Source organism: Lethenteron reissneri, chromosome 35 (assembly GCF_015708825.2).
Source record: "Lethenteron reissneri isolate LAM-NWPU_2019-01 chromosome 35, ASM1570882v1, whole genome shotgun sequence".
Taxonomy (NCBI): domain Eukaryota; kingdom Metazoa; phylum Chordata; class Hyperoartia; order Petromyzontiformes; family Petromyzontidae; genus Lethenteron; species Lethenteron reissneri.
Genome location: NC_083813.1, coordinates 13290642 through 13316006, shown reverse-complemented (window position 1 = coordinate 13316006; position 25365 = coordinate 13290642). Strand labels below are relative to the sequence as shown.

Sequence of the window (25365 nt, the reverse complement as noted above, 5' to 3'; positions counted from 1 at the left end):
CAAGAAAATGTGATTCCCACCTCCTGGAAATGTGTGCCCTGAGGAACAAATTTTTGGGAATTATGGTTCATCTTCCTGAATATTGTATGAGCTCAGAATCATCTTGCAAGTGGTACAAATACGTAGAGGTGGTGGTGGGGACATTTTTGTTGGGGGGCAAATATGTTCCACTGGTTGAACAAATATGTAGGCCACTGATATTCATCTGTGCGGGTCGGCCGAGAAAAGCGGCTTCACTAAGCTCAGTCACCACAGTGACGAACACAACTGATGTTTTGTTTATCTCTCAGCGAGGCCAGCAAACGCCAGGTGCCACTGCTGTAGCGCCAGCTCCAATGTTCACTGATAGGCTGCTATGAGATAGTGAAACACGGTTTAAACGTACCAAGATAGAATGTTCACGCCAACTTACGTCCCGCGGCAGTGCTTTGCGACATTAAAACGCACTGCACAATTTTACACAGCGATGAAAACTCAACATTGTGAACGACAGTGGCGTTCTTTTTAGTGTGCGATTAGTTCCGCATTACAATTAAATTTGAGCACGTTTTGAGGCTGGTCTTCGTAAAAAGACGGTGCAAAAAAAATCAAGTGAAGCTATTCCTTGTCGCTGGAACGGCAAACCAAGGACGATAGGCCGACTGCGATCTACTCGCCGCAGAGTCCCAGCGGGAGACATCTGACACGGTCATTATTGTCCACAGAGGAAATCAAAGGCCTGGTTTTGTTGCTTCTCGGCCACGTGTGGGGATCCTGCTGCCCTCGTGTACTGGTGCGCACACTGGACTTGCAGCCCAGGCCATCGGCGCGATTCACGTGGCGGTAGTTGAAACGGTGCAAGTTTGTCCCCCCCCCCCCGGCCTGCCTCTGTCCACGCAGCAGTGTACACATGGGTAGACCACGCCTCGTCCATCGACAGGTCGCGTGTGGCAGGGTCAAGTGTCGGTATGGGGACTCCCATCTCTTTCGAGATGGCTGGCCGGTGTGAAAGAGGCCAAACTATCCTCTAAATGATCCCGCTCGTGAAGACCCTTCTGCCAGCAGTGGTGCGAGCAAAAAATTGCATGGCGCTCTTTCATGTTTTCAGATCATTTCACATGGCCGTGCGCAGTACCATATATGGTGTGATGCATGTGCAGTACCGGCTGGCTTGTACCGGCTCTCATGCGATGGGAAACTAACAACGCTGGAGAGCCACCCTGTCACGTGAGCGCGTATAAAGTGAAGTGCACGGCACATTCAAGGATAAACACAGTTTAAAAGAAACGTTACACGCCAGACAGAGCAGGGCGACGACGCGTTCCGCTCCCGTCCATCGTGCGCTGAGCTTGGGCCGTCACCCCCTCTGCGTGGACAAGGAACGGCTGCGGCGCCCATCGGTTCGCTGAAGAAAAACCGCCGCCGTTAAATATCGTAACCGATATTTTTGACTTAAGAATTTAGAAGGGGGTCCTGAGCCTTTGGTTGGGGGGGGGGGGGCGTCTCCGGACACGAGTGTCGTGGCAGAGCATCTCGCCACGGACCATGATGCGTTGCAGCGCGCGGCGTTTGCCGACGTTCGCGTAAATGCGGGGGCGGGGGTCTCCGCCGCATGTGCAGGTGGCGGGGTGAACACCCCCTCAACGCGCTGCGATCAAACATGGTTCACGTAAAAAAAAAACCAGCTTAAAAAAATCTTTAATTCACTCAACTACAGCACTGCACTCGGCACCGTTCAGCGCTTCTCACCCAAGGTTTCCATTAAAATATCGACTCATTATTTACTTCAAATAAGATTGATCGCCTCCGCTACCATCGCAGAAGATTATCCTCGAATCGGGGATTCTCTCCACAGCCTCATGCGCGTCCTCCAGCAACACAACTTTGCTGATCTCAAGGAGCATAAACCATCACGCGAACTCCGGTCATCCGAACAGCAGCGGCTTTGGCTAACCATCGTACAAAGACCCGTCACTGCATCGTGCACATCCAGATGTGCTTCTGCGGCCATCTGGAAGGCTTTTCCTTCTAATGTTAGGAAGCCACTGGAGCTATGCACTTTTAAATCTAAATTGAAAACGAATTTCTTCAGAACTGCTTTTTGTGTTTAGTCTGTTATCCTTCCCCCGCACCTCCGATTAGCACGGTTGGTTATGTACGGTGCGAAAGAAGTTTAACGTACACACACATACACAAGTGTTGCATTTCACTATTTTGCGTGTCACCCTTCCCTCCGGCTTAATTTCTCATGCATTATTTTCCAGAGATCTGACTCGGACAGCTCCAACTGAAATTAGGCCTTGATCACTACCTTTGTAAATTGAACAGAACGTGGCCCAGCTTGGCATCATGGAGACTGAGAAGTACTGCCCCAATGATATTCCTGCCAAGTGCCGCCCCTTTGATTAAAATGGAAAGCGCTATGACATTCTATTACGTATTTCTAGCTTTGATGTAAAACTCTATAAGAATAGTAAGCAATGTAGTGGTTTTCCATTTCGTTAAAAGAGCTTTTTTTGGAGAAAAAAAAATCACTCTTTGGAATATTTGCATAATATTACACACTCGTAATGTTTGCCAAGTTATAACCCGCTCACAGGCTTGCACGGGGGCTGTCAATGATACCCAGACACGCGGCATCAAAGGCTGCACAGCAACAGCGACAACCCGCCACTGTCAGCGAGACCCCCGGTTCCTTTACACTTGTATTTTGATTTTGACGGCATCACCTAGATTCCCGAAGTTTCTTCAAGACCGTTCACTTCTCGAGGAAGCTCTCGGCACGTCTAGAGAAACTTCGGGACGTCGTGCCGAACAGCATGCGGCACAAGCCGAAAACACAACGGAGAGATGAAAATAACTAAAATGTACACAGGCAGCCAGAGGGAAGCGCCTACCCGCCATCACCGTTTGTGATTTCTGTCGGCAGCCCAAACGCGGTCATGACACCGATGGATATGTTCCTATTGGTGTGCAGTCTTAGCAACGTGACGATCTGAACTGGAATTACACGCGTTACCCACAGCACACCTCACCTCACCCTCGGCATGAAGCAATCTCAAGTGCCCCAGAGTGTCACGCGAGTCGTGAATGGCATCCGGAATCCTTCCGCTGTGCCCTGTGACACTGCAGGGCGGGCGCGCGCACACACACGTATGAACGCGGTATCCTGGCACTATTTATTGAAGGCTAGTGGTCGCTTCACAACACCAGCAGCACAGTAGCTCATGGTCACAGTATCATTACACATTCTACGTGTGGCGAAGGTGCCTCTCAATGCCATGCACAGCGAGGCGATCCTGCTGCTGCTGCTGTTGGTGCTGCCTACGGGTTAATCGTTATGAACTTCCATCGAATATTTGGCAAACACTGTATTCGATTCCTTCCTTGCCTTAAGCATTACCGAGATGCTCTTTACCCAATGACTTTTAAGGCGAGAATTAATTCAGCACGATCTCGCGTGCGCTCGCACACACGTGCGTACAATTTACACGCCGACTCCAGCCAAGTCCGGGTTCCACCGGGCGTCAGTGTCTGTGGTCACGTCCCGAATAACGCCCGGGACTCACTGGCACACGGCGCAGCGGGCGGTGGGGCCGGCACGGGTCACACCGTGTACTGGTACGGCTCCGCTTTTCCGTAATCCGGCGCTACAAAAGGGTTGAACCACGCGACGGAGAACGGGTGACCAAACACGGACTTCATGTTCATCCACTTGGACTGCTTCACCCACCGGGGCTCCTCCCTCTTCAGCTGCTCGATCCCCTGCACAGCACAGAGACATCATCATCATCATCAGCCACGATCAATCCTGTCATCATCTTAATCATACACAGTCAATTCCCTGCAGGGCAGCCATCACCAGACTGAAATTTGCCCCCATTATCAGAAAACAATCCAACCCTTATTTCTTCAGGAGTTGGAAACAACCAGCTAGATGTGTAAACACGGTCTGCTTCGCAAGGGAGACCTGGATCAGATCGAAGACCAATTCAGACATCAAACTGGTAGCAAATCAAATGAATGCCAAAGCAAGAATACAACTAAATGCATAAAATGGATGTATGCCCAGGGGCTCAATGGCGTGTCAGAGCGCGGAGCCAACAATACCAAGTCCCTTGGTTGGGATCTGGGCAGTCAAACTGGATTCTCAAGTGCAGCGAGTCCGTGGTCTCAGCCACATCACAAATCACAGGCTGCTGCTGCTGCACAGGCTGCTGCACAGGCTGCTGCTGCTGCACAGGCTGCAGCTGCTGCACAGGCAGCTGCTGCTGCTGCACAGGCTGCTGCTGCTGCACAGGCTGCTGCTGCTGCTGCACAGGCTGCTGCTGCTGCTGCACAGGCTGCTGCTGCTGCACAGGCTGCTGCTGCAGCTGCACAGGCTGCTGCACAGGCTGCACATGCGCTGCTGCTGCACAGGCTGCTGCTGCAGCTGCACAGGCTGCTGCTGCTGCAGCTGCACAGGCTGCTGCTGCACAGGCTGCTGCTGCTGCACAGGCTGCTGCTGCTGCACAGGCTGCTGCTGCACAGGCTGCTGCTGCACAGGCTGCTGCTGCTGCTGCACAGGCTGCTGCTGCTGCACAGGCTGCTGCTGCTGCACAGGCTGCTGCTGCACAGGCTGCTGCTGCACAGGCTGCTGCTGCAGCTGCACAGGCTGCTGCTGCAGCTGCACAGGCTGCTGCTGCACAGGCTGCTGCTGCTGCACAGGCTGCTGCTGCTGCACAGGCTGCTGCTGCACAGGCAGCTGCTGCACAGGCTGCTGCTGCTGCACAGGCTGCTGCTGCTGCTGCACAGGCTGCTGCTGCACAGGCTGCTGCTGCACAGGCTGCTGCTGCACAGGCTGCTGCTGCTGCACAGGCTGCTGCTGCTGCTGCTGCTGCAGCACAGGCTGCTGCTGCACAGGCTGCTGCTGCTGCACAGGCTGCTGCTGCTGCACAGGCTGCAGCTGCTGCTGCTGCACAGGCTGCTGCTGCTGCACAGGCTACAGCTGCTGCTGCACAGGCTGCTGCTGCTGCACAGGCTGCTGCTGCACAGGCTGCTGCTGCTGCACAGGCTGCAGCTGCCTGTGATTCGAGCCCGGGTTCCTGGCGGTGCTCCCGCAGCGCCCCGACCTTCGAGCTACCGGGCTACGTCCCGGAAGACGCGGCCTGCAGCGCGACACGCGGTTGCACCGCCCGCGTACCGTCTCGTCGGTGCAGATGGAGTAGACCTGCGTGCCGCACATGATGGTGGTGAAGATGAAGAAGAGGAGGCCCTCGAGGGACAGCAAGATGAGCAGGATCACGGAGGACGACGGGGAGAACGTGCTGCAATCTGCTCGCGACACAACGGTTACACACGCGGAGATTATTTTCCCCACTCGGGTCGCTGGCGGACCGGAGCTCGCCTTGATACAGAACGCGACTAGTAGCCACAGACACGGCGAGAGTAATACTGGACGTGGTGTGCCGGGCACGGGATGATTTTCTGGGTCGCTGACTCGGACAGAGCCGGCTCAAATTAAATTCAGGTTGCGTGGCACGATGGCGGGGTTTTATGTGTGGAGATATAAGGATTTGCTTCCCACTTCTTTTGTGATCATTTGTTAGCATTTTTGGTCACGATATGATTCAAGACACTATTATTATGGTGGTGCACTACGGCGCCTCTAGTGGTCGCAGGGCTCACTAATCCAGGAAGTGCAATGACACAATTCTTACAACACAGATTTTTACACGTCCAATTACAATCACGTATATAGCAGTAATGTGTTAACATTCATACATATTAATGCTGATCAGAAAAGAAAAAAACAAACAGATATCAGAGAAGAGGCCACCAAATATAAATGAGCGAATAGACGTGAGAGCACTCACTCTCCCAGTTCTCCCCGGAGCAGTACACCAAGTGGATGAGCACCATGAGGAGTGCGTGTACGGAGATGAGCGCGATGTACATCTGTGAATGAACAAGAGCACAACGCTGCACTGGCACCAAGAGGCAACACAAGCCGACGAGCGGCCTTCACGTTGCCGCAGCTTCATTGCTTTTCATAAGTTGTGAACATTACATCGTGTCCTGTTTGTGGTACCGGCGACATGTCATGAGCCCCAAGTTTCCACTCGCAACTCTCGCAGAGCCGTGCAGCTCTTCGTGCCCATGGAAACAGATACTACAGAGCTACCTCTAAGAACGCGTCAAGTGACCCACGATTCACACAGTAGGGGGCAGCACTTCTCCACCTGTCCTGCCGCAGTCATGCTCGTCACATGGCAGTCAAACCGATACACATTTTCATTCTCACCAAGGCAAGACTGTTTTAGTGGGGATTGGTCATAACAGGACGATCGGACATTCCCATTTCTAGCCAATCCCACGACCGTGCAGCAAGTGGGAGGAAACCCCAGTAGCTGGATGTCGTCAGTACGTGTTCATTATTCTTATTATTCTTATTGTTGACTCAGAGAAGCCTCACTGAGTCTCGGGATTCTTTTTAGGAGGATTTGGTTGTTTTTGCTGCGATTCAAGTGCACCCGACTCTGCTGATTAGACACTGTTTATGTATGGGACCTTTCTTTGCCATTATCCAGTATCAAAGTATAAGAATGGGGTTTACCCTTTCTGACAATAAAACAGGTGTTAAGATGTTCAAACATGAAACAAAAACCTTTTGCAAGGAATCATATCTGCATTAACCACATGTGGTGTTAGACCAACTTATGCATTCACACAGGTGGTCGTGCAGGGCCGTGGAATGTACACAACAACTTTTATTTTTTAACCAGATAAACGGAAAGGTGAGGGAGACGCATTGTCTGCTTGTTTATCATGACGGTCCTGCCAAGTTTCTGCAGAAGGGGGTGACGTTTCCAAGGATAATCCCAATTGAGTAACTTTGAAGGTAAATTTTCAGCATTGCAGTTCTTGGCAACTACCAGTTACAATCTACATTGTTTTAGCTATGGGGGGAAACCACACAGAAAGATACCCCAGTCAGGATTGAAACTCACACCCCTTCTTTCTGTGAGGCACACGTGTTACCGCTGCGCTGCCCTGCCACTACACGTGGTCACCCTGCACGCCACGTCACACGCAGAGGATACTTACTGTGAAGAGTACAAAGTACTTCTGGTTGCTTTCACCGACACAGTTATTCACCCAGGGACAGTGGTGGTCCATCTTCCTGATGCACCTCTTGCACACGCTGCCCGGATCAGATAACCATCATCACAATCGTGAGTACATTTTGTACCGTTACTGTCGTTCTTATCGCGCAAGGCTATCACGGAGGAAGCCACTGCTACGCTTCACGGACACGGTCTGCAGTACAATCGGGGGCGGTGTTGCTGCTGCATAATCCTAATTGAGCAATCTGCAGGTTGACTCAGCCCATCGTCCCTACGGGGCCGATAAAATCAGTGCGGAAGACAACAGTGGTTGTTCTCTGCATAGACATGCCCCTGCTGAAGATTTGAGATGAGCATAAACTTAGGTAAATGAGCTCTGCAAGAGCTTAAATGCCCCAGCGACGCAACGAAGTGCCTTGCATCGCATCTCATCTCGACCGTGCCGATGCCCCGCTGCAGCCTATCCCAGGGGACCCGCGGCAGCAAGCCATCCCCACGCGGCGCAAATGGTGGACGGTGCGTGGGGCGGCGATACGAGCTCCTCGTGGGAGCGGTGGTCACCTGCAGTGGTGGGCCCGGTCCGGCTTGATGCTGCAGCACTTGGGGCACTTGTAGACCACCTGGCCGGGCTGGAGCTGCAGGCTCTCGATGTACTCCTTCGTTGCGTTGCCCTTGGGAACAGCGCCCTGCGACGCGGACGTCAAAGCACGGGGACACCGATGAGCGGCGCCACGTCGCGACACAAAACTCGTCGCGTGGGAATTGCCGCAAAGCCCAGAGACAAAGAGACAAAGATCCCCGTGTAGCTTTGAAGGCTTGCATGGCATACGAGGGGGTGGGTGGGTGGCCAGCACAACACCCGGATGCTTTTGTCTCCCCCAGTGCTGATGGTTAGACGCTGCACCAGGCTGATTTGACTGGTTCAAATATCCGCCACTGTTATTGTTAGCGAGCAGGAATTGTGCTCGAGTCGTCAGGTTCGTAGCACTGCACACTGACCACTGCGCCACCACTTCCGCAAAGCCTAAAAACCAAGACAAAGATCTCCCGTACAGCCTTAACAGACTGTTGGGGCAAGTGCTGTTAGCGAGCACCTGTGAAAGCCGGCACGGCGCACGAGAGGATGGGTGGTCAGCACCACGCCCGTCCGGCTTTGTCTCTCCAGTGGCGATGTTTACACATCACACCAGGTACTCATTTGAGGCTGAGTCGTCTTAGGGGAGGCCCAAGATCGATTCCGATAATCGTCACTGGCATTGGCCATGGGAGAGAATCGAACTCTGATCACCGGGTTCGTAGCAACAGCGCGCTAGCCACTGTGCTGCCACTTCTGCAAAGCCCCCACATACACACATGCGCGCACGCGTTTCCAACACGGGACACCGTTGAACATCATGAGTGTTGAAATCCATGGCCTAAGCAGCAATGCACGGCAGTGTAAAAAACAAGAAAAAGCATGCATATGTTTGGCGTCTGTAACGCTGTGCAAAGTGCGTTTGTTCTCGGAAGTATATATTTTTTTATGAACTTGTACCGCCTGCTACGATGTATGGATCAGAAATGTGGACATAACTACCGAGCTGTGGGCAACCATTTGATTCACTCGGCCGGTTTCGACAGCGTGGCAACGCAGCACAACTTTAAAATAAAATTTCATCTACATTGACTCATCTTTACGAGCGTTATCGTCACCCTCCTTTAGACAGACCCTGGGACGGCCGTTAATGATTTAGCCTCGATTGAAAAGCATTCCACAAGGGGTCCTATTGATCGTTGTGTTGCTCATGTAGTTGCCTGACTTCTAGATTATATGTTATTGTTCGCAGTGATCTTTGAGAACTATATATGTACTCACGTCAAGGGGCTAAAGGTTCTGTTAAGAACATTTTGCAGGTTTTGGAGGGATGCGTTGCTCGGAGGGACGATGGCCAGCAGTCAAGCAACATAACACACCCCAGAATACGTCTACCGCAGAGATGGAGCAATAACATTATCCCATGTGTATAAACTAGACGGATTGATGCGTTGCGAGACCGTGGCGCTTTGGGAAACGTTAAAATGTTGCCCACAAGGTAAGTCAATAATGCCACTTGTCGCCAGTAACGGCTCTGAGTCAGCGGGGAAACGGCCACATTCCTGGCTTGCTGTTGACGTTGCCTGGCTATCAGCAGATGTATGAGGCAACTCCTCCCTGTTCAAAGATAGCAGACTCAATTAGGTGGCTTGGTGGCTCAGAGGTCAGTGCGGAGCTCGGACCGCCGGGTCCCTGGGTTAAAATCTAGGTTCAAATCCAGGTTATATCCAATAACTGCACCAAAAAAACTATTACAACAAATTTGGTTATTCACTTATTTTTGATCATTTAAAGCTCTAAGAATTGAAAGTATGAGTGCCTGCAGTGTGATGAACATTACTGACAAAAGGCAGAGACAGTGTTGCCCTCTACTGCATGCGGACCAGCGTGTCACTTGACGAAGGAATCTCAGAGGTAGCTCTGTCATATCCACTTCCGGGTACTTATGTCTCGTGACATGACAGCAATATGACAATTTGGTAAAAATTGGGAAAACATATAAAAGATTGTACCGTGATTTTACTATCATCAGTCAGGAAAGGCTGAGAGCGCCTGCTGGCCCACAATTCAGTTTGATCCGTCCCACTGAACGAGACGCTTGCTCAGCGGTGGTCAGCCGTCTCCTTACCACTCTTCAATCGCTGCTACTACAATGGTCACTGTGAACTTCACTCATTCATTCCTCCACCCAAGTTCGAGACTCGTTCTACCAGACTCTTCCATCTCATCAACTGTGTTCAACCACCACACTGTAGGTCACAACAACTTACTCACCCACTCACTCACCCACTCATCCACCCACCCACCCACCCACTCACTCACCCACCTGTTGTATATGTTGGGTATGAAAATTTGTTATGTTGTATGCGTGCGTGGGTGAATTATTATGTTGTATGTGTGGGTTATGAATATTCAGTGGAAATAATAATAATTAAATGAAATTTGTCCAAATGTGTAATTATCCGGAAATATGTTAATTTATGTAATTACGCACATTTTAATTATGCCAATTCGAGAGGTAATCGTATTAATTATGCGAGTGGGTGTAATTATGATAACGCAAGTCGTTATGATAACCAGACCCCGGTTCACCCCGTTATCGCTTTAACATTTACTGAGTATGTATTAGTGTGTTTATTAAGGTCACCAAGTTCAAATCTCAACGCAGAAGCAGATCTTATGCATAGATTTCAGGAAAGAATCACACAACCACTTCTGTATTGATCAATTTATTACTAATTCAACCTTAACTATGATATAGTATGCGAACTCTCAATCCCGGAACGTCAATACGGCATCAATACAGTATCATCAACGATTGTCTGATTTCACTTTGACAACTGCACATGGATCCCGCATAACGCGATGGTTGTTAGTGAGAGAGAGAGTCGTTAAAACATGCAAATACTATGCTAAGAAAACCTTAACGTTAATGAATGATTATACTCAATATTGTTCACGCAGTACCGCACTCCTTATTGATCATACGCAACCCTTATCACGTTGTTAACACCTTGGGTCACGGGACAGTTGAATATTCTGTAGAGGATGCGAGTACGTGCGGCGATTATGACTGAAGGATACTTGAAAGATTATACGGCGATAAAAAAAAAACACAATCAAAACAGTTACTATTCTTAAAGGCACCAATCTCAACAGATACATCGGCAGGTTATCTGACAGCAGAACGGCTCGGAGTAAGGGCCTGCGACGGTGCTCCTTTTCCGAAGATCGTTATCTTATACCAAGTTTACTAATTGGGGACCAGATCACCTGATAAGGATCCGGTGGGCCACCACTCCCCACGTGAGCGTGGCTCGGCGGAAGGAGGTGCCAAGAATCAGTTCGTATTGATGGATCTGTTGGGAATTTATGCGATTAAGAGTACAGCCCACTAAATATTAAAGATAAAAATTAAGAATACTCTTATACGACGGAGGCCACCACTCGGTCTCGTTGTGATGCCTTCCCAGCCACGGATGACTTATGGGTTCGAGTGTGTTTGAGTGGTAAGAGTTGTCTTGAATAGTCAGTGTTCGGAGTCGATTCTTTATGTCAAACAGACGCCTGGTGGTCGTGTGGTGAGGGGGCGGTGCGCGTCATACGTATCAGGCGCTCCCCTGTCACCGTGGTGAATTGGCTCGGATGGCTGTTGATACGCTGTCGCAGTTCGGAACCCGGTCGGTAGGTGGCGCCCACAACTCGCTCGTAGCGTGCAGCGCTGGATCGTCGCCAAGTCGCGACGCTCACCACCGGCGGCAGCGGAGACCTCCGGCGGCAGCAGAGATTGACGAGCTGAAGATGAGTCGAGCCGACCCGCTGGTCGCAGCTCGCTCCTGAGTCGACCCTCCCGGTCGAGCTCGCTCCTGGGTCGGCCCGCTGGTCGCCCTCGCTCCTGAGTCGACTCTCTGGTCGCACTCCTGAGTGGACCCGCTGGTCGCGCTCCTGAGTGGACCCACTGGTCGCACTCCTCCTGAGCCGACTCTCCCGGTCGCGCTCCTGAGTGAACCCGCTGGTCGCACTCGTTCCTGAGTCGACCCTCCCGGTCGAGCTTCTGAGTGGACCCTCCCGTCGCACTGGTTTCCAATGTTCAGGATCCGTTCCTTTATGCTGAAAAATCCCCCTGGATCCCGCCCACAAGGCGGGGCTTCCGATTTTTGCTGTGTCAGGATCTGTCCGTAGGCAGGTGTGTCCATGTGTGTGTCCGTATGTCCTTGTGTGCATCACTGACGGTATATTCCGTTGTCAACTCCCTCCATAAAACCCACGAGCAAACAACCAGATGTTACAAATTGTCTCGAAGTCGTCTCTCTGTCTGGGTGCAATTTATCTCTTGTCTGGCCTTCTTCATGAACCCAAAACACAGACGTTACAAATCGTCTCATAGGCGTCTTTGTTCGTGTTGCACAACCTGGAGGGAGGGGCAACACTCTCTCCGACCCGGCGCACAAAGAAATGGTTAAAAGTTTTAAGTTAACATTTGTCCCTTACTATTTCACAGTTATGATTCTGTATGTAACCTAAGGTCTGTCGTTTCCCATCGTGGTTCCCGACCCAAGTGTAGGTGTTTCCCCGAGCGTACACACACTCCTATCCCGCGCTGCGGGGATACAAAGACGGCCGGGATCTCCCTTTCTCTCCGACCCTGGGTTTAACATTGTTTTTTTTTTTATTATGTATTTATATTCGACCTGGTGGTGATTCATCCCGTTATCCTGGCTTTTCCATAAGTTTTACTTTTGTCTTTTCATGCATATACTTATTACTATTAATTTATTTCCGATATCTTAGGTTAAGGGGTAAGTTTCTTGATCCTAGGAATTCGTATTCCTTGGTGCCTGGATGGTTATATAAGCGGAATATAGTTTACGGTGAATAGCGTTAACATTGATGTTATGTGCGATATTATGTATTGTGATGTCTTTAACTTAACTTGTTTGTCAGGGCTTTACTGACACGAAGTTGCATTCCATAGCCCGCAGTCTTTGCCCCACCCTATCTCTGCTCGCCGTTGTTGTTGCCTGCCGTTAATTCAAGGCCTCATTAATTTCCGTCACCCCTGAGTAGGTGAGGGCGGTTGAACCTTGGAGTCAGTTCTGGTTTTTGTCTGCCTGCTTCTTCTTGTGTCCCCTGACCCCGGGAGTTATTATTCTACTTTATGGCCTGTCGAAGCCCCACTCGCTGTTGCTGGGCTGGTGTTGTTCCCGGCTTTTTGCTTACGTTTGCAGTTCGCCGTGCTCTTGATTTCCTTCCCTCTTCAACCTTATATTGACTATTCGCTCCTGTCTGGGTGCGATTCAATTTTGACTTAGGAAGGTTCTGATTGTCATATGCTTCGGGTCGAATTGTATAGAAAGTATTGAAGTATGGAAATAACATTTCATATTGACTTAATAATGGTGATGGTTCAGTAGGCGTAACTTGTGGCCTGGTTTAATTGGAGTGGGTGTGAATATCGATAACTTTAGCCTACCCTGTTGTTAAATTCCGACTTTAACGTTACTTTAATAGCAATACAGAATAATTGAGCTTTTTGTCTTAACTAGGCGAATGCGAACTTCTGGTGACCCCGCAGCCTTGTTGTTCAGCTGGGTCTGCCTCCTTGAGAGATATACACCACTCTTATTCTCGTCTCACTGTGGTCATCCAACCTTCTGCTCTGGGAGTGTTATTCTTACTTTCAGGTCAAAGGCCCCCTCACGTTCAGACGTGCAGGGTTGTTTACATCAGCTCCCCCCCTGTGCACGTGTTCTAACTAGCTCGGAATCCTGAACACACAATCAGTGATGATTCCTGGCTTTCTGTGGTTGTGATTTAGACAAAGGCGCCTCTGTTTCTTCCATTGCCTTTGAGTCGACACTGCCCTATTATTTGCCCATGTGCTGAGGTCATAGAATTCGTTTTGACTTCAGTAATATTAACATTCAGTATTGGATTAGCAAATGGGCAATGGTTCATTGATGTAGCTCGCAGCCTGGTCTCCAATTTGAGCGAGCGCGAGGATCGATAATTTAGCCTACTCTGTTGTTGAATTTCGAATTTTGACGTTACTTTAAAACCATGCAGGATGGTTGGGCTTTTTGCCTTAACTATGTCTGGCTGACACTCCCACTGTCTCTGCCGCCTGCACGGGTGACATGTGCCCGTTCATCAGGCCTTATCTTTCCTTGAAGCAAGGTTGCAAATTCTGCCATCCTAGCCCTCCTCCAGTTCATTACTTAACAACACCTGGTGTTTTGCAGTTTGCTGCGCTTGGTGTGTTTCACTCATTAAAAAACAAGTAAAAAGATAATATATAAAAATCATCAAATATTATTAATCTCAATTATGGAAGAAGGGTTAGGATACAACATACCGCCCTTTTAAAAATGACCAGTGGTCAAATGGCCACGGGTTATTTTTAAAAAAAATGTATACCCTTCTTCCATCATGAACCATCGATTGTCCTCAAGTTTTGCTGCTATTCCTTACAACGCGCGCGTACGTGTCACAACTTAACATGGTTATTTGAATTGAGCAAAGAAAATTAAACAAGCGTTAAACATCGATATTGCGTTACATCGGTTCTGATACATCATGACTCCGACGAATATTCATTTTTGTTTTTGTTAAATCCTGGGAAACGCTAGGTAGCGGTTTCGAACGCATTTATGCGTTACCTTCCTCATGTTGCCTCGTTCACCACTTATCACTTCGATAATTCGATCACGGTTTTCGGGTTCGTTTTTGTAGTTTCCTCTCTGACTCTCTGTGTCGTGGGAGTGTGTGGTGAAAAATTGTGCTGCACATAACCAGAATTCGCGCACACGACCCACTTTGACACTTGGTTCGAGGCATTCGCTCTCTCTGCGATTACATGCACATTTGCCGAGTCAGTGTGTCGATTTAATTCTGTCCCTCGTAATGTTGCCCTCTTTGTTTTTACTAGTGTGTTGGATTTCAACACCATTCCCGGTACGTCATGGACATTCGTCTCCATTTTAGCACTCCGATCCACATAATTTTTGGTTTCCCTTGGATATTTCCCATTCAAAGGCTCATGCCTGCGCTCCTCAGGGCGTGTCCCTGCTGTCTGTTTTTGTACTGTCCGATCACGCTTCAATGCAACCCTGTCCTTGTATTCGATCCGCGCGTCATTTACGGGAGCACTGTCCACGTTTTTGCCCGCCCTGTCACTTGCAGCCTGCCTGTATTTCACATTGAGCGCCGGGTTTAACACCTCGGCGGGTGTGGCGCGTATGGGCTGCCCGCTCTCAATCACTGTGGATGGTTCATCACGTATTTGGACCGTATTCTGTGTTATTCCTCTATTCCCTCCTGGTATAGCCGGTGGAGGAATTGGTCGGAATTGGATCGATTGTGTTTGACCTCCCATCCTGCGATTCTCGTGAATGTTCGCATCCATACCTCCGCGGTATGTGTAACACCTTCCCGCTAGGTGGTTATCTTCCCATCTCTGTGCGTAATTTGAACCTTGCGTGTGTCGTGGGATGGGGTGTTGATATGGTTCTGCTCTGAACCTCTCCCTCCTACGATTCTCCTGCACCCTTGGCCCAGTGTTTTTCCCATTTGGGTGCCAAATTTTTCCTGGATTGTTACTTCGCCATCCCTGTGGGTAATCTTGACCTTGCGCATGTCGGGGCATGGGGTGTTGGTATGGTTCTATTCTGAACCTCCCCCTCCTGCGATTCTCCTGAAGGTTCGGCTTTGTGCCGCTCTCATTCTCGTGCCAACCTCTCTCTGGGTTATTTTGCCATGTGTGCGTGCGTTTCTGCTGCTCTCTGCATGGTGGGACTGCTCGGTGATTTTTATTCCTCTCTGAGAGGCTGGGTTCCTCATCCCTCTCCCTGTGTTCTGGATCCGAATTATGATTCTTAGCTCTGTATAACCATGCCATGTACGCCTTGCTCTCTATGCGGCGTAAGGATGCGGTTTCTGGATTCAAAACCATTCTCACCCTTTCTGTAATCTCTGGGCTTAAGGATTCAAAAAACATAATTTTGAACATTTTATCCCCTTCGTGGTATTGATTCACATCGCCTGCGTAATACGCTCTTTTAAATTGGACGAGGTAGTCACGTGGATCTTGGTCCATGCCCTGGGTCATCGATTTTACAGCATAAAACCCCTCAGTGAGTGTCGAATATTCTCCAAACTTCCGAATCACTGCCAGGCTCAATTGTTTAAAATCATTTCTAACCTTGTGTGGTAGTGACTTTACCCATGGAATAGATTCTCTATGTAAGGTCCGTTTCAACAAACTCGCTTTTTCATCCCGTCTCCTCAGCCCTCTAATCATTGCCTCCTCTTCCACTGTCGCGATATGTGTGTGGATATCCATAGTCTTATTATGGGGGTCAAAATCGGGAATTCTGACTAGAGCCTTGTCCATCAACTTAAGGGTTTTACTGGTGAACAGGTATTCCGAAAGTTGATTGCTGACAGCGTCATCATCAAACAAGTTATCATCAGGCAATCTGTCACTTTGGTCTGTGCTGTGTCTCTTGTGTTTAAGTGGTGTGCATTTTCTGTGTGCGCGCCCAGGGCCGTGTCGCTCGTGTTGCCATTTCCCTTCAGTTTTTGCCTCTGCCCTTAGTGTACCATGTCCTGGCGATTTTACTTTAACTTTTGTGCGATCAATCCCTGGACTCTGTCCACGTACCCAAGAGAGTGATTTGATGTTACTTCCATATTTATTCTGTGGCTCAACGTCTGTGAGTTTCGCTGGTGTCGCGAGCTTTGATTTCTCCTCCCTCTCGAGGGTGTGAGGACATTTCTCGTCGTTTATTAGAGACGATTTCTCTCCCGTTTCCTTTCCAAAATTTCCTTCATTCCACAATCCCTGTCTGTATGCCTGTGTGAGAAGGTATGAGTCCTGTCCTGCCTTCTCTGCAGTTTTTGCATCGTGTTTGCCTTCGTTACTTTTTATCCAGTCAATTAGTTTCCCCCAAGGTGTGTTCGTGTTATCGATACAGCTCCCTTCCCATATGTCTCTCTGACTGTACTGCTTTGTAACAGATTGGTCGGTACGTTTAAATACGAGCTCCCCGTATCCCATAACCCATTCAAATATTATTCTTAATCCTAGCATCTTAAGTATGGCAAGAGTTACCTTAATATTTCTTTTCAGAGTGCATATAAACAATTGTATCACAGGATGCGTCAGTTCAACTCGAGCAAATAATCTCAGCCCAGCTGTCTTTGTTATACTCTGCTACTCTGGTATTTCCCTTCAGAGCGCGTTTTGTTTGTATACCCCCGTTTACAATCACAAGGCAACGTTAGTTCACAACACTTTGATTAACACATCAGTGATTCGTTCCTGAATTCATGCATAAACTGTCTGCGAGAGATCCCGGAAGACGAGCCCCCATTATGTTGTATATGTTGGGTATGAAAATTTGTTATGTTGTATGCGTGCGTGGGTGAATTATTATGTTGTATGTGTGGGTTATGAATATTCAGTGGAAATAATAATAATTAAATGAAATTTGGCCAAATGTGTAATTATCCGGAAATATGTTAATTATGTAATTACGCACATTTTAATTATGCCAATTCGAGAGGTAATCGTATTAATTATGCGAGTGGGTGTAATTATGATAACGCAAGTCGTTATGATAACCAGACCCCGGTTCACCCCGTTATCGCTTTAACATTTACTGAGTATGTATTAGTGTGTTTATTAAGGTCACCAAGTTCAAATCTCAACGCAGAAGCAGATCTTATGCATAGATTTCAGGAAAGAATCACACAACCACTTCTGTATTGATCAATTTATTACTAATTCAACCTTAACTATGATATAGTATGCGAACTCTCAATCCCGGAACGTCAATACGGCATCAATACAGTATCATCAACGATTGTCTGATTTCACTTTGACAACTGCACATGGATCCCGCATAACGCGATGGTTGTTAGTGAGAGAGAGAGTCGTTAAAACATGCAAATACTATGCTAAGAAAACCTTAACGTTAATGAATGATTATACTCAATATTGTTCACGCAGTACCGCACTCCTTATTGATCATACGCAACCCTTATCACGTTGTTAACACCTTGGGTCACGGGACAGTTGAATATTCTGTAGAGGATGCGAGTACGTGCGGCGATTATGACTGAAGGATACTTGAAAGATTATACGGCGATAAAAAAAAAACACAATCAAAACAGTTACTATTCTTAAAGGCACCAATCTCAACAGATACATCGGCAGGTTATCTGACAGCAGAACGGCTCGGAGTAAGGGCCTGCGACGGTGCTCCTTTTCCGAAGATCGTTATCTTATACCAAGTTTACTAATTGGGGACCAGATCACCTGATAAGGATCCGGTGGGCCACCACTCCCCACGTGAGCGTGGCTCGGCGGAAGGAGGTGCCAAGAATCAGTTCGTATTGATGGATCTGTTGGGAATTTATGCGATTAAGAGTACAGCCCACTAAATATTAAAGATAAAAATTAAGAATACTCTTATACGACGGAGGCCACCACTCGGTCTCGTTGTGATGCCTTCCCAGCCACGGATGACTTATGGGTTCGAGTGTGTTTGAGTGGTAAGAGTTGTCTTGAATAGTCAGTGTTCGGAGTCGATTCTTTATGTCAAACAGACGCCTGGTGGTCGTGTGGTGAGGGGGCGGTGCGCGTCATACGTATCAGGCGCTCCCCTGTCACCGTGGTGAATTGGCTCGGATGGCTGTTGATACGCTGTCGCAGTTCGGAACCCGGTCGGTAGGTGGCGCCCACAACTCGCTCGTAGCGTGCAGCGCTGGATCGTCGCCAAGTCGCGACGCTCACCACCGGCGGCAGCGGAGACCTCCGGCGGCAGCAGAGATTGACGAGCTGAAGATGAGTCGAGCCGACCCGCTGGTCGCAGCTCGCTCCTGAGTCGACCCTCCCGGTCGAGCTCGCTCCTGGGTCGGCCCGCTGGTCGCCCTCGCTCCTGAGTCGACTCTCTGGTCGCACTCCTGAGTGGACCCGCTGGTCGCGCTCCTGAGTGGACCCACTGGTCGCACTCCTCCTGAGCCGACTCTCCCGGTCGCGCTCCTGAGTGAACCCGCTGGTCGCACTCGTTCCTGAGTCGACCCTCCCGGTCGAGCTTCTGAGTGGACCCTCCCGTCGCACTGGTTTCCAATGTTCAGGATCCGTTCCTTTATGCTGAAAAATCCCCCTGGATCCCGCCCACAAGGCGGGGCTTCCGATTTTTGCTGTGTCAGGATCTGTCCGTAGGCAGGTGTGTCCATGTGTGTGTCCGTATGTCCTTGTGTGCATCACTGACGGTATATTCCGTTGTCAACTCCCTCCATAAAACCCACGAGCAAACAACCAGATGTTACAAATTGTCTCGAAGTCGTCTCTCTGTCTGGGTGCAATTTATCTCTTGTCTGGCCTTCTTCATGAACCCAAAACACAGACGTTACAAATCGTCTCATAGGCGTCTTTGTTCGTGTTGCACAACCTGGAGGGAGGGGCAACACTCTCTCCGACCCGGCGCACAAAGAAATGGTTAAAAGTTTTAAGTTAACATTTGTCCCTTACTATTTCACAGTTATGATTCTGTATGTAACCTAAGGTCTGTCGTTTCCCATCGTGGTTCCCGACCCAAGTGTAGGTGTTTCCCCGAGCGTACACACACTCCTATCCCGCGCTGCGGGGATACAAAGACGGCCGGGATCTCCCTTTCTCTCCGACCCTGGGTTTAACATTGTTTTTTTTTTTATTATGTATTTATATTCGACCTGGTGGTGATTCATCCCGTTATCCTGGCTTTTCCATAAGTTTTACTTTTGTCTTTTCATGCATATACTTATTACTATTAATTTATTTCCGATATCTTAGGTTAAGGGGTAAGTTTCTTGATCCTAGGAATTCGTATTCCTTGGTGCCTGGATGGTTATATAAGCGGAATATAGTTTACGGTGAATAGCAGTTAACATTGATGTTATGTGCGATATTATGTATTGTGATGTCTTTAACTTAACTTGTTTGTCAGGGCTTTACTGACACGAAGTTGCATTCCATAGCCCGCAGTCTTTGCCCCACCCTATCTCTGCTCGCCGTTGTTGTTGCCTGCCGTTAATTCAAGGCCTCATTAATTTCCGTCACCCCTGAGTAGGTGAGGGCGGTTGAACCTTGGAGTCAGTTCTGGTTTTTGTCTGCCTGCTTCTTCTTGTGTCCCCTGACCCCGGGAGTTATTATTCTACTTTATGGCCTGTCGAAGCCCCACTCGCTGTTGCTGGGCTGGTGTTGTTCCCGGCTTTTTGCTTACGTTTGCAGTTCGCCGTGCTCTTGATTCCCTTCCCTCTTCAACCTTATATTGACTATTCGCTCCTGTCTGGGTGCGATTCAATTTTGACTTAGGAAGGTTCTGATTGTCATATGCTTCGGGTCGAATTGTATAGAAAGTATTGAAGTATGGAAATAACATTTCATATTGACTTAATAATGGTGATGGTTCAGTAGGCGTAACTTGTGGCCTGGTTTAATTGGAGTGGGTGTGAATATCGATAACTTTAGCCTACCCTGTTGTTAAATTCCGACTTTAACGTTACTTTAATAGCAATACAGAATAATTGAGCTTTTTGTCTTAACTAGGCGAATGCGAACTTCTGGTGACCCCGCAGCCTTGTTGTTCAGCTGGGTCTGCCTCCTTGAGAGATATACACCACTCTTATTCTCGTCTCACTGTGGTCATCCAACCTTCTGCTCTGGGAGTGTTATTCTTACTTTCAGGTCAAAGGCCCCCTCACGTTCAGACGTGCAGGGTTGTTTACATCAGCTCCCCCCCTGTGCACGTGTTCTAACTAGCTCGGAATCCCTGAACACACAATCAGTGATGATTCCTGGCTTTCTGTGGTTGTGATTTAGACAAAGGCGCCTCTGTTTCTTCCATTGCCTTTGAGTCGACACTGCCCTATTATTTGCCCATGTGCTGAGGTCATAGAATTCGTTTTGACTTCAGTAATATTAACATTCAGTATTGGATTAGCAAATGGGCAATGGTTCATTTATGTAGCTCGCAGCCTGGTCTCCAATTTGAGCGAGCGCGAGGATCGATAATTTAGCCTACTCTGTTGTTGAATTTCGAATTTTGACGTTACTTTAAAACCATGCAGGATGGTTGGGCTTTTTGCCTTAACGATGTCTGGCTGACACTCCCACTGTCTCTGCCGCCTGCACGGGTGACATGTGCCCGTTCATCAGGCCTTATCTTTCCTTGAAGCAAGGTTGCAAATTCTGCCATCCTAGCCCTCCTCCAGTTCATTACTTAACAACACCTGGTGTTTTGCAGTTTGCTGCGCTTGGTGTGTTTCACTCATTAAAAAACAAGTAAAAAGATAATATATATAAAAATCATCAAATATTATTAATCTCAATTATGGAAGAAGGGTTAGGATACAACACACCCACTCACCTACTCACCCACTCACCCACCCACCCACTCATCCACCCACCCACTCATCCACCCACCCACTCACCCACCCACCCACTCACCCACTCATCCACCCACCCACTCACTCACCCACTCACCTACTCACCCACCTACTCACCCACCTACTCACCCACTCCCACAAACCACACACTGCAGGTCACCTCACTTATTTTTCTGCTTTTTCCCTCGCACTGCTTCACTTTGGAATTCTCTCCTCTCATCATCATCTCTTCCCAAGTTCTTATAATGATAATAACCTCACTCAATTAAAAAGTATGTAAACTCTCACCTCGTGCAACTTTGATGGTGCTGTTTGTTGTTGGCTGCTTGGTCTTTTGGGGCTGTACTCAGCAACCGTGTTAATAAATAAAACATGTACCCACTCTTGTAAGGTAAGGCTGGTAGAGGTCAGATCGAAGGGATCAGGCAGGGGGGTCAGACCAGGTGGGTCAGGCCAGGGGTGGTCAGGCCAGTGAGATTGCGCTGTGGGGGGAGAGGAGTTAAACTGGCAGGGGTCAAACCGGAGGGGTCAGGCCAGCGTGACCGTGCGAGCGACTCACGGGGTCAGTGAGCATGGCCTTGCAGTGCGAGGCGACGGCGAGCAGGGCGAGGGCGTTGAAGAGGGTGCCGTTGAACAGCGCGTACGGCACGCTGGCCGGCAGCAGCAGCACGAAGGTCACCACGAACTCGGCGTACACGACGAGCATCCAGGTGATGACGGCGCACGTGATGCCGCAGCAGTCGCGGATGAACCAGCCGGCGCGGCCCATGTCGGGCGGGGGTTGCGCGCAGCGCTCCGGGGCCCGGTACTCGGCGCGCCGCTCGATGTCGCGGTTCGGGGCCCGCCGGCCCCACGTCAGCATCGCGGCCGCGCCTCACCGCCGGGCATCACGGACACCTACGCGGGCAACAACGTCGAAGACACTTGTACCCGGCAACCAGGGTGGCTGTAAAGCTCGAGTAGGTGGCACGTGACCCGTAGCCGCAGCCATAGCGAGCGATATACTGGATGTAGAGTGCCGGGTGCGGAATTATAGTCCAGCTAAAATTAAGGCCCTGGCCTCGCATAGAGACCCACAGTCTCACACGTGGTTGAATTTCTCATGAATATTTTCCGGGTCACTAGTAGACCAGAGTAGGTGGCACGTGACTCTGTAGCCAAGGCCACTGTGAGAGAGCTATGGGGGGATGGTTGGTTTGCAACCCAAACGTTCCAACCACAATACCCAACACAGGAACACAGAAAATTACACCGTGCTCGCCACAGTGACACAGACCAACATTGGCCCGTTTCCTGCTTGTTGCAGAGGTTTGTGGTTTGAATCCGGCGGGCTGCCCTGGTTATTACTGCAGGTGTATTAGCACAATAACACGAGCCATCTGTTTCACAGTGGACATTAAAGGTCCACTGACGTCATTCGAAATGAGTCGGCCATTGTACACCATCGTCAGGGTCAAAATGCTAAATATTACCCGATAACCACACAATTGTGATTACACATAGCAAGATCACTCCTGACTGTCAAGACTACATCCATCTGTAAAGCAAACTGCCTTTGTGATAGCCCTGCGGCTGACCTCACAGTTACACGTGACTTTGAACGCCAGCCAGCAGCTGGGCTGAGATGTGGTCGTCGGCTCTAGAGTTCAGCTCATCGTCTTATTCCGCACAGCCACAGCGCGTCCCTCTTCATTCCCCCAGGGCAATGGGTCATCGCAGAGCCTCACGGCAGCTCTGTGTCTGACGTGGGCGCTGCAAGGGGATTCTCTGATTTGGGAGGGGCAGAAATGTATGTACTTGTGCAATTATACTTCAATACTTAATTTATAATTATTTATTTTTGCGACTTGTTTTTCTCGATCTGGCACTCATATTGTTTTGTGTATTGTTTGTGGATGTAACTCGCTGACCCACCCCTACTGGAAATATGTAAAAAAGTACTTCATAGCTCATCGGATTCTTCCAGGATAAATAAAGGTGACAATTTTGATCCTGGCTGAAACCACGTTAATAAAGGTACACGTGTACAGTTACTGGTATCCTTCAAACTGGGAATAAATGTAGATCGGTTGGGCAGGACACGTCGCTTGAAGGGACACCTATGGTCAAGAATAGTGACAGAGTGGCAGCCAAGGAATGGAACGTGGCCGACAGGACGTTGACGAGGAAGATGGAGCCATGTCATTAGCTCCTCGTGTGCAGGCGTTTGATGGATTCGTGCATCACAGACCCGTGACGGATGGAAACAATGTGGGGAGGCCTTCATTCAGCAGTGGATTGCTCATGGATGTGGATGATGATGATGGTGATGAGAGTCAAATGAGATGGAGCCTCTGATTTTGGATGAACATTTCATCCGCTTTAAAGAAGCGGATAAACGTGAGTGTAACCCTGAGAAGACTTCTTAATTGGGCATTGTATGTCAACCTATTAGAACCGTAGTTCACAGCATACACCACCAGCACAATCATCACCACAACCACCGCTACCACCACCAGCACAATCATCACCACCAGAAACACTCAATCACTACGACCACCACCTCAACCATTACCCCCAGCACCATCAGTACCACACTCATCACCAGCACCACTACCACAATCACCATTAGCATCACCACCACAGCCACTACTACCGCCAGCACCCGTCAGTACCACAATCATAACAACAACCATCATCACATTTACAACGACCACTACCACCGCAACCATCACCACAACCAGAACGACCAGCACCAAGCGGCCCACTCACCCGGGGTGGTGGAGGAGGAGGCCGATGGAGCCCGAGCCCCGTGGCGTGTGGGCTGAGGCCCGCGCGAGCCAGGACCGGGCTGTGGCACACACAGGGCAGGGAGTCAGGGCAGGGTGTGAGGGCAGGGAGTGAGGGCAGGGAGTGAGGGCAGGGTGTGAGGGCAGGGTGTGAGGGCAGGGTGTGAGGGCAGGGTGTGGGGGCAGGGAGTCAGGGAAGGGTGTGAGGGCAGGGAGTGAGGGCAGGGAGTGAGGGCAGGGTGTGAGGGCAGGGTGTGAGGGCAGGGTGTGAGGGCAGGGTGTGGGGGCAGGGAGTCAGGGAAGGGTGTGAGGGCAGGGAGTGAGGGCAGGGAGTGAGGGCAGGGTGTGAGGGCAGGGTGTGAGGGCAGGGAGTGAGGGCAGGGTGTCAGGGCAGGGTGTGAGGGCAGGGAGTGAGGTCAGGGTGTGGGGGCAGGGTGTCAGGGCAGGGTGTGGGGGCAGGGTGTCAGGGCAGGGTGTGAGGGCAGGGAGTGAGGGCAGGGTGTGGGGGCAGGGTGTGTGGGCAGGGGGCGTGGGCAGGGGGTGTGGGCGGGGTGGCGGGGCAGGGGGTGGGGGCAGGGTGTGTGGGCAGGGTGTGTGGGCAGGGTGTGTGGGCAGGGAGTGAGGGCAGGGAGTGAGGGCAGGGAGTCAGGGCAGGGTGTGTGGGCAGGGTGTCAGGGCAGGGAGTGAGGGCAGGGTGTGTGGGCAGGGAGTGAGGGCAGGGTGTGTGGGCAGGGTGTGTGGGCAGGGTGTGTGGGCAGGGAGTGAGGGCAGGGTGTGTGGGCAGGGTGTCAGGGCAGGGTGTCAGGGCAGGGAGTGAGGGCAGGGTGTGTGGGCAGGGTGTGTGGGCAGGGAGTGAGGGCAGGGTGTGTGGGCAGGGTGTGTGGGCAGGGAGTGAGGGCAGGGTGTGTGGGCAGGGAGTGAGGGCAGGGAGTGAGGGCAGGGAGTGAGGGCAGGGAGTGAGGGCAGGGAGTGAGGGCAGGGTGTGTGGGCAGGGAGTCAGGGCAGGGAGTCAGGGCAGGGTGTGATGACAGGGCAGGGTGTCAGGGCAGGGTGTGAGGGCAGGGCAGGGTGTGTTTGTACCAGGCTAGGTGTCCACGACGAGGAGTCGAGGCCCAGTCGCCGGACTCTGCAGTGAGCACGGGCGCGCGAAACTCCTCACGCATCAACCACCACCACAACCACCACAGGACCACCACCACAACCACCAGCACCACCACCACACCACAGCACTACAACAGCAGCACCACCACCACCACAGCACTACCACCACCACAACCACCACAGCACCACCACCACCACCACACCACCACCACCACAGCAGCAGCAGCAGGAGCGGCAGCAGCAGCAGCAGGAGGAGCAGCAGGAGGAGAAGCGGCTTCCGCTGCGAGGAGGGGAGCGCTCGAGGCCGCGCTGCTTCCGAGAGGCGGCGGCGGCGGCGATGACGCCGGGGGGGAGGAGCCTGGGACGTCACGTGGACGTCACGAGTACGCGACGCCGTGACGGG

General features: G+C 50.4%; 1 protein-coding gene across 1 annotated transcript; it reads right to left on the bottom strand.

Moving 5' to 3' along the window:
• Nucleotides 1–1660: 1660 nt before the first annotated feature.
• ZDHHC3 (zinc finger DHHC-type palmitoyltransferase 3) lies at nucleotides 1661–25246 on the bottom strand. Its single transcript, XM_061565838.1, has 8 exons — nucleotides 24942–25246; nucleotides 23845–23923; nucleotides 21653–21990; nucleotides 7647–7771; nucleotides 7066–7162; nucleotides 5835–5916; nucleotides 5162–5292; nucleotides 1661–3744 (listed from the first exon to the last, which is right to left on the bottom strand). The coding sequence occupies exons 3-8, from the start codon at nucleotides 21953–21955 to the stop codon at nucleotides 3586–3588; spliced, it is 897 nt and encodes a 298-aa protein (XP_061421822.1). The 5' UTR covers nucleotides 21956–21990; nucleotides 23845–23923; nucleotides 24942–25246; the 3' UTR covers nucleotides 1661–3585.
• Nucleotides 25247–25365: the final 119 nt, after the last annotated feature.